Source organism: Limulus polyphemus, unplaced genomic scaffold, assembly GCF_000517525.1.
Source record: "Limulus polyphemus unplaced genomic scaffold, Limulus_polyphemus-2.1.2 Scaffold1025, whole genome shotgun sequence".
NCBI lineage: Eukaryota > Metazoa > Arthropoda > Merostomata > Xiphosura > Limulidae > Limulus > Limulus polyphemus.
Window position 1 is genome coordinate 102,328 of NW_013666635.1, and position 13,760 is coordinate 116,087.

Consider the following 13,760-nt stretch of genomic DNA (forward strand, 5'->3'; position numbering starts at 1 on the left):
TTTTTTTTAAGTATAGAAGTTTCTGCTGGAAACCACTCGAACTTAAATCTTTATAAAAAATTCACTCAATCTCTGCTTTATTAGTACTAATACTTATCTGCTGGTTCTATAAGTTATGCATCTTAATTTTTACTAATGTTTTATTAATATTATTATTTAGTCAAATAGTTATCCCAAATTTTAGTTTTTTCTTAACTTATTTTGTTGGTGGATTGTACTTTGATACAAACAAGTTCATTGATATGTTTTATGGCTATTATACTATCTTATAGTTTTGTATCTCATTTTTTTAATAATAACAGGCTTTGAAGTGTCCTTAAAATTCCTAGGTTTTGGGGATCTTGTTAAAATTTGTTAATGTTTTCTTTTGTAAAAAAATTGAAATTCTTTCTACATTTTCTATGTCTCTTAGTGAAAAAGTGAATTATATAAAGAAATGTTTGTTTGTTGCATGTTTCTATTTAAATATCTATTTAAGTGTTTTTAGCTATATATTATACAGGTTCTATTTCAAGAAAGATTTTCCTTTGAATCCTCATCTTCAGCTTCATCACCAGCTTACTTCAGAAATAAATATTAGTAGTTCTCTTTAACCTTTTTAATGTGTATGAAGTGTGCAACAGTAACCAGTGCTGAAGACTAGGATTCAGAGGGAAAGAGTTAAGAAGCAAAATAAGTTATGTTTATGAATATATTTATTCCTATTTATTTGGAAATAAAGTAAACTTCTAATGCAGTTGTTTGGGAAAGTGCCCTAAGAAAATCATAAATAACCCATAAATTCCTAAATTTACCCCTAATTTTTGCTAAATGGTACTTGAAATATGTTTAATATAAATTTGATTACTGATACTTTTATTTGTAATGTAGAAATTTTAATTGATTAAAAAACTTGTATAATTCACTTTATTAATGACACAGTTTTGCATATGCTTAATTTCAGTTAACTAAACACGTTAAAAATGCTTTACAAAGGAATTTCTATAAAAATCATATTTTAATTTTGACGAATATGAGTAAAATTCAGAAATAATATATAAACAACAAGGATCATTTGGCCCTACAAGGGTTTTTATGTATAACCACTATTGAGAAAAGTAAAAGTTTAAATTCACATTTAATTATTTGGGAAATCATGAATTCCCCTTTTAAACTTCTCTGAACTTGCAGGCTTACACTACTGCTGTTGGCAATTCATTTTATAAGCTAGTCACCATGTTAGAAAAATAAAACTGTCTTAATTGAAACCTGATTTATCTTTTCTGTATGTTAAACTTGTGTTATCACTAGAGCTGGACAATTAATCAGTATAATCAATTACTTTTTAAGCATTGATTACATCAGTTAGCATTGTGAAAATATTCAACTAACAGTATTTGTGTTTCTGATTGTTACCGTTTTTGATTAACATAATTATTCAATAATTAAAATACTGCCATTATTATTATTTTAGATAAATTCAATTTTGACCAGATTAATTGATTAGTTTCATCACTCCTGAAAATAATCAACTAATCGAAATTAAGTTTCTAATTATAACTGTTTTTGATTATTATAACAATCCAAGTCTTGAGAGAACAATTGATTAGTTGATTATAATTAGTTAATGAGTCTGATGGTTAATTGATAATCAAATTCTCTAATTACCCAGCTCTAATCATAATTCATAATATCCTACTAACTTCAGAATATAGCAAGAAAGATCCCTCAGATAATCTATTAAACTTCAATAAAATTTCCTTTTTTTTTTACTCTTCCAAGCCTATAATTCTAAGAATCCATGAAGGAGACTAAAGAAGAATATGTTATACATCAACAACACTACATCTGCTATATCCAGTGCCAAAAGGCATTTTGCTGAATACTAGGGCTCAACAGGCCAGCTGGAATACATATATATACACATAGTAACGAGGGTGTGAGTTAGATTAAGGAAGTGAATCATATTTATTATCAAGATAAATTTCCATCCTAAGAATCATTATGATAGCTCTCTTCTGAAACCTTTCCAACATGTCCTTATCAAAATAAGTGGACCAAAGTTGTACACAGAATTCCAAATGAGGCCTAACTAGTGATTTATATATAGAGAGTAGAATTGGGAGTTAAACTCATTTAATTAATAGATTCGAGTAGCTATGAGCATTGACTATGTTGAGTAGTATCCTGTAAAATAATCAATTAATCAAAATTACCATTGACACTGTTATTATGGGTATATTTTTTTGCACATCACAAGGTTTTAGTGAGTTATGTTCCTAATTTAATTAAAGTTCTTTATTATCATGGTATCCAAAAAACTTGGCATCAAAACATAGTTAATATCCCAAGTTTTAATATTGTACAATACTGTATTAGTTATAACCAATAGAAAGCCAAGGTTTTAATCTATCAATTGATGTGTTATATTACATTGTTTTTTGTACAGAGAATTGTCTATTTCGCTTCCAGTTCAAACTTTACTTCCATGGGAAACACATCGATGAACTTATCGGAATTTTTAATGGCTCTTGTTGCATAATTAGAAAGCCAAAAAATTTGTGATAGTTATGGGAGATTGTCTGTTTTTTGCATGATATTATTCTATGTTCTTTGGTGCATTATTTAATTAAATGAAACATTATTTAGAGCAGTAGCACCATTAATATGAAAAATTAGGATTAAGTTTCATCGACAGTTGTCAGCAAAAAAAAGGAGATCCAGGTAAGTACCTTATTTCTTATTTTTCTTGTGTATTATTTATTTATCATTATAAAATATAAAAATTAGAAATGTTTCAGGGGTTAGATTAGGAACAAAAACAAAGATTGTTCATGAGTTATGCTCGCGAGCAACTTACAAGTAGCATGTGCATTACGTAATTTGATGGGTAACGTGAGCTACACCTGCACTAAGTTAGCTGGTAATATTAATTTGACACAGTGCAAAGGACAGTAAAACAATAAAATTTAAGTATAAAAAGATGCATATTGTTATTAGTTTAATGCTACTTAGGATAAACAAATATAATTTCATACTACAATTTAAAGTTATTCTTGAAAGAAAAAAGGGTAATTTAGATTTATTTCGAATTCTATTTCAACTAAAAATTTGATTTTCATGTCAAGTACAAAAAAATACTATTTTTTATCTTACAGTTTTCTCATTTTACTTGCATAATTTCTAGAACTTCATAAAAGAATATTTAAAGTTTTTTAAGGTAAATCTTTATATTTAATTTTCCAATTTCTCTATCATATCACTAACAGTTGCTATTATCGTCAATGTATAGTGTATTGAATTGTTTAAAAATAAGAAATGGAAATATATACGTAACTTTTATCTAAGTGTTGGATAATCTAAAAATATTATCTTCTTTGGGTCGTGCATAGTTTCACATCTTTACCTCTTCACTTATAGTTTATTTTGAATGTTTTATTTTCCTTTCATGTTCTTTATCTTTGATTATTTATGTTGACATGTCAGTAGGAGCCTGCAGGTGATATAGTGTTACCATCGGCAAGGACAGTTTAACCTCCGGGAAAATTTTTTGCACTCACTTAGTTATGTAACACTTGTTGGCAAGGCGAAGTGTAGAATATATTTTAAAAATCATGAAACCTTTCGATTATGAATTTTAAAACACAAGTAATACATAATTAACTAAAATATAAAGGTAAAACCTAAATGCAGTTTAACTGTCTATCAAACTTATATGTATGTCCAAGTGCTATGGACAAGATCTCCAACAATGGACTTAGCGCTAGTTTGATTACGTTTGTAAACTTATATATTGTGTCATTTTCCTGGTAACCATGAGACATTATTGTGTGAAATCTGCTCTTTCTATTGGTTAGAAGCATGCCATTCACATTAAAACTTGCTTAGCAACACCATTTATACTTTTGAAAGTGGGTGTGGCTATATTGAATGGAAGAATGTTTACAATGTTTTATTTTGACCCCAGTTTTGGATTTTGACTCAAGTAACTGTTAAACAAGCTGTATACGTGTACTTTGATCATCTGCATGAAAATGTCTGCATTACGCGCAGTAAAGCTGACACAGAAGAAATTAAAGTTAAGATGTTTTTAACTGCGAGTGCATCAAGTGACAACAAAACACGAACCGGATAATAGGAAGCATGTATTAAACACTTCAGAATCATCAAAATTCCATCATCAGTAATCTAGAGGTACAAAACAAAAAAACAATATTTGTAATTACAACAGAAATATGATATACATAAGGAGGAAACAATTTGAATATACAAATCATAACATGAAAAAATGTGGCACAAATGAAATAGTTAACCAACTTACCATATCTTGGGAGACAGAGCTCCCTTATCACGATAGGGCTGAAAAAATTATGCAACTTTAACTATCCCCAAATTGACCTGAAAGTTATTATGAATGAAAATTATTCAGACTAAAAAATTTTTTTTCTGCTACAAAGATTGTTTGCCAACTGACCATTGTTCGCATCTCATTAACTTATATATGTGTGGAGACTGTAAATCCTCCTATATTGGTGAAACCAAATGTCACCTTAAAGAATGAGCGTGTGAACACATGGGCATATCTATAAAGACTGGAAGAAAGGTTACAAACCCTCCCAATTCCCCTATTTATCAGCACAATAGAGAAACAGGACATCCAATTTCCCTCTTCAACTTTAAAATTCTCTCAATAGCCAAACATGATACTGAATGTCTCATAAAATAAACATTATACATAAAAACTCTTCTTTCTTCCTTAAATAATACACATTCTTCACTTGATTTAAATCTATTTTAATTTAACTATTTCTTTTGTGCCACATTTTTTTCACTTTCTTTTGTTGTAATTTGTATGTTGAAAATGTTTACTTCTTATGTATTCATATTTCTGTTGTAATTATGAATATTTTGTTTGTCTTGTAATCTCTAGATTACTGATGATGGAATTTTGATGATTCTGAAACATTTAATAAATGCTTCCTATTATCATGTTTGTGTTTTGCTCTATCATTAAGTTGCATTTCCCAAAAAATGAGTCGACAACAAAATTGAAATTTTAATTATTGTTTTAGAGGTTTCTTTTGAAATAAGGATTAAAAATATATAAAACTTTGAATTATAACTTACATAATTATAATTTCATTAAAATACATTGATAGTAGTTTAATTAAAATCTGAATATGACTCAACTAGGACCCTGTATTCACTCTTTTCCTCCTGATATTTCTGTCATTAGAGTAATTGCAACTAAGCTTGAATCTACTATGCTTATCTTTAAAAGTGCTATAATTTTATATATTCTAAATCTCTTCATTGTCCTACCTATCCTATCAAGTTGTTTATTGCTAATTATTAAGCTTCTTCACTACTATTCAAATTCTGTCAAAACTATCTTTTAATTGATATATTTAGGGTTTCCTAAAACATCCGTCTACCTAATGTTCTTAAATGGAGCCTCTCTGTCAATCGATTCACCATTACTCTGAAAACTACCGAAAGGTCCAACAAGCCCATGTATTATTTTTAAGAACATCCCTAATAATCTTTCATGTTTTCTTTCTTTACCTTTTTTAAATCAGGATTTTAATAAACTTTTGTTCATATACAAATTTAGAAGCATAGTGAATGCTACAAACCCAAAATTTTGTCACCTCAAAATATGACAGGCCATCTTTATTGAGTAAACATTTGTATAATGTGTGATATTATATTATAGGAATTAAGTTTGAGAATTTGAATTCATCACATATCAGGTTAACCACATACATAACTAAAGATTTTAACACTAGGGATGCTTTATTACTGATAAGACATTTGCTTCCAGCTTTGGAGTAACTTACAATAAAAATTAGTAGTATGTAGGCTTATCATAAATTTTAGATTCTAGAGAACTGTTATTTGAATTTGAATATTTTTTTTTCTGAAAACATAATTTTACATAAGACTTAACTTTCAAAATGTTATAAATAAAGACTTGCATTGAATTTGAGCTTGCTTTAAATGTGAGATATTAGGGAAAACAAAGAGATTCACAGCTTCTAATAAATGCCTAATATCTAACAGAGATTTTTTATTTACACTTCCAGTTGCACAAAAACAGTTATTCATCATTTCTAATACATTTACAACAACCTATAGTTTAATACTACCAATTTTTAAGTTTTGTTACAATCAGTTACAAGTGTTTACACTAAGAGATTTGGCAGAATTTATTTGGTGTAATGGCTATTTTATGCATTATGGGACAGCTTAAGCAGGTGCTGTTCTATTATTAAATATATATATGAATTTTAAAAACCAACAGTTATGTGAGAAGCAACATTCATTACCTACTGTTTAAAACTCATAATGTGGTTTAATGATATGATCAAATTATACAGTAATATCCATTGCCAAGACACAGTTTGTATGACCTAAGAAAGATATTAATACTTGATGTTTTGGACAAATGCACTTCTTCAAAACATTTATCTGGAACATCATGTTTTATTTATTTATTTGACTTTCAGAGGAACATTAACCTTTCTTTTGAATGCTTGTTTGTTACTCTGTTATTAAGCATTGTTCACTATGCAGTTACTTGTCAAAGGCTCTGATACATGAGCTGAAAGCTTGCTGTGATGGAGTCGTAATATTTTGATTGATTTATTATCTTGTGCTAAACACAAAAAAGGTAATTCTATTTCACCAGCTAGTTAATTAGATGATTGTTTGAGATTAAGAATATGTAGCCTTAATAATTATGTAGGTACACACAAATTACTGTTACAGTATCTCACCTTCAACATTAAAAATTATTTATAATGAAATACTTACCTAAGTAAATTAAATACTGGTTTCTGTGTATGGTGTCCATATTTTTATAGATATTTGCTATGATATTAAGTACTGTAAAAGATAATACCACTGTTTATCATTAACGTATGTTTTTGCTATAATTTTATTAATAAATGCATTAGAATAAGAACCTGGTATTAGTAAACACTATTTTAGTTACACAAGAAAAACAACTTATATCAGTAAAGATCCAGACATCTTTGTAATTTTAAGTGGAATTAGCAACAGTGACAACTTAAGTTATTGTAATATATATATATATATATGTTTGGTTGTTTTCTCTATGCAATAACAGTATTTATATTAAAAAAGAACCATCATGATTTGTTCTGTATTTCTAGATTCGGTACAAAGGAAAACGACTTGATTTGTTCAAGACTATTTGGTACAGGAAACAAAGGAAGCAGCAAATGGGTGCTGGGGTATGGTTATGTTTTTCAGCTTCAACCTTTACGGAACCAGATAATCATTTTATGGTTATCTTAAGTGGGAGATAGTTTAGGATGAAAAACAAAATTGATACTTATTTGTATGTGGAAAATTGTTCTAACCATGAAAATAGCAAGAGGAAATTATTATTCTTTTACTTTTAGGGTTTTAATACACTGTTTTAGAAAATAAATAGAAAAATGTATAATCAGTTTACACTTGTACCCAAGTACCCCTTAGCAGAAAATTATTTTGAAACACCGTATAATCTTTATACACAGTTGCCTAAAAAAAAATTATAATTTGGGCTGAACTTGTTTGAAAATAATTTATTATGAGGGCTGGAAAATATAGACATTTGATTATTCGACAGAGTTTTCACTCTTTGCCCATTTTAGGCATGATAAGTTTATCACAATTTGAGATGCATCTAAACAGTAATAAATTTGTTGTGTCTGAGATGGGCAAAGAGTGGAAACTTTATCAAACAATCAAATGGAAAATATAGGAATGTAAAAATAGGAGAAAGATCAGAATATTGATAGATTTTTAAAGAGATTGAATTGTATGTGTATTTTTATACAGAATTGGAAATATTTATGGAAACTGAATAAAATGGGTATAAAATGCTAATATTATGGGATTGATGTTCCATGTATTGCCCAAATGTACAGTGATGTTGGTGGTTTAGATTGTTTCAATAGCAGCTGAATATAAGCTCTGAAGAAGGTGGGTAAAACTAGTAATGCTAATAATAGAAACAGTTGAGGTAGAAATCCCAAATATTCAAAAATGATGTTAAGTAATTGGTATGCTGGCTATGTAATATATAACAGTTCAGTTGAGATCTTGCTAGTGATCTTGCTTTAAGTACAAGTATAAAAATTAATTTCAGAACAATATACACAATAGCACGAAGTGATCTTGGTGATTTTAGCTTTTCAAATGCCAGTGCTTAAGAAAGGAAACAAACCAAAGTGTTTAAATGGGCATCAGACTTCAAACAAGGAATTGAGCAAAGCTGGAGGTGGTTGCTCTTTTCAGATGAATCAGATTCAGTTTGCTTGCAACAATTAAAAATTGTCTAATGACAGAGAGGAGAATATTCAGTGTGAAGTATGTGAAACTTGCTGAGGGTACAACTGTGGGTTGTATGTTAACAAATCGTGTTGATATCACCCTGACTGCTGACAAGAACAAGAAGGTTCGTATCTGTCATGTCATGCCTTTAGGAACAAGATTTGTTTGGCAGTGATTGCAAGCAGCAAATGTAGTGTAACAATACTTGGAAGGAAAAATATATCAATGTAATGCTCACATTTATGGCTGTACATTGTCCTGATGTGAATATTGCCTTTTTTGGCTTATATGGAAATTGAGAGGGTCAAATGGCAAACAAGCAACCTGGCTGAGTTTTTTGGGGTAGTAAGGTTATCTGGAACAGTATTTCACAAGCATATATTGCTAAACTTTTGTTGACATAATAAACAAGGTGTACTGCTTTTTTGAATTACATAAAGAATACTGTATAACTTATTTATTTATTTTTTTCACTAACAATGTATTATACTAATGATAAATTGACTATTTAGTTGCAAACATTGTGACTTGTATGCATATTACCTGTGTTTCCATAATTATTTTCATTACTGTGTGTATACTTACATAAGATAAGTCTGAGTTTTAAAGTTGCCAGATTAGTTGATGACATTTTTTTTATGACTTTACATAATTGGTTATATTTACATTACTCCCTGAACCTGAACAGTTTGTGACCACTTGATGTAATTTTAGATTGTCATACCAGTGTTACATTCAGTATGCTTTAAAATGATGTATCAAATATATGAAATGTGCTAATTTGACCTTTGGGGTGCAGTGTAGATTTAGGATCTTAAACTAATAGTAAAGTTGAGTATCTAAATTGTCATTAATTATATTGATTTACAGCTTTTGGATCAAAATAGTGTTGAAATGAAATCTGTTATACTATATGTGGCTTAAAAGTATCTAAAATATAGAAAATGTCAAGTTTATCAAATTTTATGTGACTAGTTTAAACTTTAGTTAGGAATTTTTTTTAATAGCTGTATAGAGCTTCAGTACTTGTAGTATAAAGCACATAATATTATAAAGTCTCAACTTTTGCACCTGATAAACAGGATAACCAGTTAACAGTGGGATACAGTCGTTAAGGTGAGATGTAGGTTTTCTGAGGGATTTAATGTGTATTTGTTTGTAAAATGTAAACATGTTTTAGAAAACTTCCACCCACGTTATGGACTCCGAGAACAAGAGTGGAACTCAGACAGAAACAAGTTTGAAGGAAAGGTATTTTATTTTTATTTTTCATCAATTTATTAATATGAACAAAAAGAAAATGAAGTTATTTGTGAGTATCATAATATACTCTCTTGTCATGTGATTTGTTAAATAACATTCAAACAGATTTGTAACTTCAGTAATGGATACAAAAGTCTGAAGAGTTATGGTGTTGTAAAAAGATATTTATTTTGTATTGTAGTTATATGAAATACTAGTAATATGTAAGTATGAAACTTGTGTATATAGATTGTAATAAAAATAAGCATTTTGGTCTTATGTAATTCTAATAGAATTACAAGGGTTAGCAGTTGCATAATTTATGAACATCTGTCATTTAACTTGGGAAACTAATAAAACTGATAATAAGTTAACTTATTTTTGTAATTATAGCTATGATGAGTATTTACAAGTGCTACAGAATCATAAAAAGACTTTCAGAAATTTTGTAAAGACTAATTTACTCCCATTTTGTGCTACATAGATTACATGTTCTTACTGAAGTTGTTTAACAGCTTGGCGTATGGTGACTGTTGGTCACTGTCAGATTAATGGTTGTTAAAAGACTTCGAAAGTCTGAAGAAGTGTTTGTTATTATTTAATAAAAGAAATATGTATTAAATTCATGCTTGTGGTGAAATTTGCATTAATTATATTTGACATCCTCTTAATTTTATTGTTTTAAGCTGTATTTTTGTGTTTTTTTTTACTTCAGAGAAGGGATTTATGATTTTAAATTTTGCTGCATTTTCAACATATAATTTGCTGCATAACATATAACTTTTGGTGCATAATTTTAAATTTTTTCATATAAAAGAATTAGGATCCTGAAATATAAAGCATGTTATCACTAAGGAGCTCTTCTTATCTTATGACACCTCACAGATACTCTATGTGATATGCAGAATTTTGTCCACACTATTACACTTCAGACACAAATCTTCAAAGTTGGTACTGTTAATGTTGATTTGTACACGTTTCTGCTGTAAAACCCATATTCAGCCGTTATTTAGAATCTTTTATTTTAAATGAAAAAAATTGTAAATGAAAAGAGAATCCAGGACTGAGACTTGTCAGGCAGAGGTCTTGAGTTCAAGGACAGTGCTCTAACTATTGAGCTATCCAGGTGTACAAGTGGTCTCCATCATTGTTCACTTATAAGCTAGCCACCATGATCACCATGCTACATTATGATAAATACAAAGACCATACTCTTTACTATTACACTTTAATTGTCATAATACTCATTGTGGAAGGCTTTATAAGTGAATGTTGGCAGTGACCACTTTTACTCCTGGGTAGTTCAGTGGTCAAGGCTCCAGAGTTCAAGTCTTAATCCTGTAGTCTCTTTCCAGTTAAATATTTATTATTAATTGTCACGTGCTACTAAGATATGCTATACAGTGGTTAAGGGTCCAGAGTTCAAGTCTCAATCCTGTAGTCTCTTTTCAGTTAAATATTTATTATTAATTGTCACCTGCTACTAAGATATACTATACAGTGGTTAAGGGTCCAGAGTTCAAGTCTCGATTCTGGAGTCTCTTTTCAGTTAAATATTTATTATTAATTGTCACTTGCTACTAAGATATGCTATACAGTGGTTAAGGGTCCAGAGTTCAAGTCTCAATCCTGTAGTCTCTTTTCAGTTAAATATTTATTATTAATTGTCACTTGCTACTAAGATATGCTATACAGTGGTTAAGGGTCCAGAGTTCAAGTCTCGATTCTGGAGTCTCTTTTCAGTTAAATATTTATTATTAATTGTCACTTGCTACTAAGATATGCTATACAGTGGTTAAGGGTCCAGAGTTCAAGTCTCATTTCTGTAGTCTCTTTTCAGTTAAATATTTATTATTAAGTATCACTTGCTACTAAGATACGCTATAAATTTTTTTTGTCTGTAAATTTCTATTCTTTCTTTTTAGTAGGTCAGAAACACGGGAAACTTCTCTAAGTAAGTTTGTATTTCATGAACTGTTCATAATTTCAAAGTATTTTTTTGTTTTATCTTAAATTAATTGTATTGAGACTATATATAGGCCAGTTTGAAATTAAATCATAACAGCTTCATATACTATACTGTGAATCCTAGAAAAATGTTGGACTTAACCTTATCATGAAGATTGTGCAACCTTATAGTATTTCAAATAAAAAATTAAGTTTAATTATATTTCTACCAAACATATTTTTGAGAATTGGCTTTTTAACACTGTGAAAAGTTAATTTTCAGGTTTCATTTTTGTAAACAATGCATTTATCAATCATTTTATTTTTCTTCCCATTCCAAAAGTATAGGTTTTACTTCTTAAAAACTACCATTTCGTTTTTTTCAAGTAATTTTCCTGCTCTGCTAGTGGTTTTGTTACACCAGTCTTTCAATGCTGATGACTAAAAATGATTATATAGAAGAGAATCTTATCTATCTACATCAGTAATAGAGTCTGAATAAGTAGAAATTAGTAACTTGTTTGAATTAGACTTAGGCAATTGATCATCAGAACCTTACTGTAGTTATTTTTATACAATGAATACTGTTTTGAACTTTGACATAAGAATTATGGATCAAGGTCAAGTTTGTAAGTTTTTTCCACATGTAGTGACTTCAGATTGTAAATTAGAATGTACTAACTAATCTTTGAAGTTCTTTTAGCATCACATAAAATCATAATCCCAATTGCTCGGGGCACCCTATAGTCTCAGCATGTGTGTTTGCATACATAGAATTCTAAAAAGCTGATGCGTTAATTCAGATTATTGGAGTAACAGCAGATGAACATAGTAATGGAAATTTACTGAATATGCCAGTATTAAGTATGTAAGGTCGTGAAATTCCCAACATTTTTGTTAGTAAGATTTTTCACGTATGTGTAATATTTTTGTCATAAAACGTTAAAAGTACCAACAACTCATTATTGATATTGGTTTTCAACCTTGCTAGTTTTCACTTTGAGAATTTCTCTATTGAAGATTATAATAATTTGGTGAAAAATGAATTAAATGAGCATTATGGAGGTGTGGTAAATTGTGTGACATGCTAAAATGTTGCAGTAGATGTTTTGGTAGGGTTTCAATAATTTTGAATACTAATTGTTTAAGTTTTTATGTATAGTTTTATCTCATTCTTCAATACTGGTTAAAACTGCATGGAGAAGTTTCTTTATTTACAGAACCTACTGGAATTTTCCACAGTAAGATTCTTCAGCAGAAGTCTAGTTCAAATAGATTAGTGGTCAACCACTGTGTCCTAGGTAATCGTACACCAGAACAGTAAGTAATAGAAAATTAACCAGTTTTATCAGTACAGTCAGTCAGCCAGTGTTTGTTTTGTTAGCCATTCTCCTAACATGTACTCTCAACCCATTCTTTATCAATAATATGTATTAGTTATTAAATCTCAAAATTATTGTAATGTTAGATACCATTTCTCAGATCAGTAGTGTAAATAAGTTAAATATTACTCAAACTGTGTATTAAAAGTAAACGACTGGCAAAACCCTACAAAATGTGGAAAATATTAAACATTTATTGAAGAAGATTAATGATGCATGTATAATTAAAAGTTCACTAATTTGTGCTTTGTTTTGGTTGTTTCACCTTTGTCAGGCTTAAGAACAATAAAGGAACTACAAATTATGTATACAGATGTACTGAAAAAATAGGACAGATGAGATGAAAAGAATGTGAAGCAGCACGTATACAAAAACAAGCGAATTGAAACTGAAAGAAAACATTACATTTATGCACTGTTATATAACACTTAAGTGTAATAAAAGAAACCATGTTATAGAGAAGAAATCAGAATGAAATTATATTAAAGAAAAAGTATATATCAAAATTAGGGATTCACGGGTACCCAGCCAGGTATTGGGCTCTGGGTGGTTATTGGGCTACCCGGTAATACTTGACTCTGGCTGAGTATCGAAGCTAAAAACAGCCAAATCCAGGTAATTGAAAATGGCATCTAAGCCCTAATTTTTGTGGCAACTTACGCGGTACTGAAAGTTACAGTCAATAATTGGTTTAGTTAAAAAAACATGTTCCAAGCAACAAAGACTGACTGCCCTCTGAAAGTTGGGGATTCAGAGAACAATAGGGGTTAATAGCAAGCATGGCTTGAGAAGTGGATTTCTGGGGAAGATGGGAATTTTGAGAACAATAGGGATTAGGGTTTGAGAAGTTGGGACTAGGCATTA

The 13,760-nt window shown here is 29.5% G+C and overlaps 1 protein-coding gene across 3 annotated transcripts in view; it reads left to right on the forward strand.

Moving 5' to 3' along the window:
• Positions 1-13,760, forward strand: part of LOC106461755 (MPN domain-containing protein-like) — a 41,828-nt gene that overhangs the window by 15,124 nt on the left and 12,944 nt on the right. For 2 of the 3 annotated variants that reach the window (XM_022388788.1, XM_022388790.1), the window contains exons 4-7: positions 7,158-7,238; positions 9,506-9,576; positions 11,493-11,521; positions 12,735-12,834. In XM_022388788.1, coding sequence (XP_022244496.1) covers positions 7,158-7,238; positions 9,506-9,576; positions 11,493-11,521; positions 12,735-12,834 — 281 coding nt within the window. The remainder of the gene's footprint in view (positions 1-7,157; positions 7,239-9,505; positions 9,577-11,492; positions 11,522-12,734; positions 12,835-13,760) is intronic. The other variant, XM_022388789.1, reaches the window with a different exon arrangement.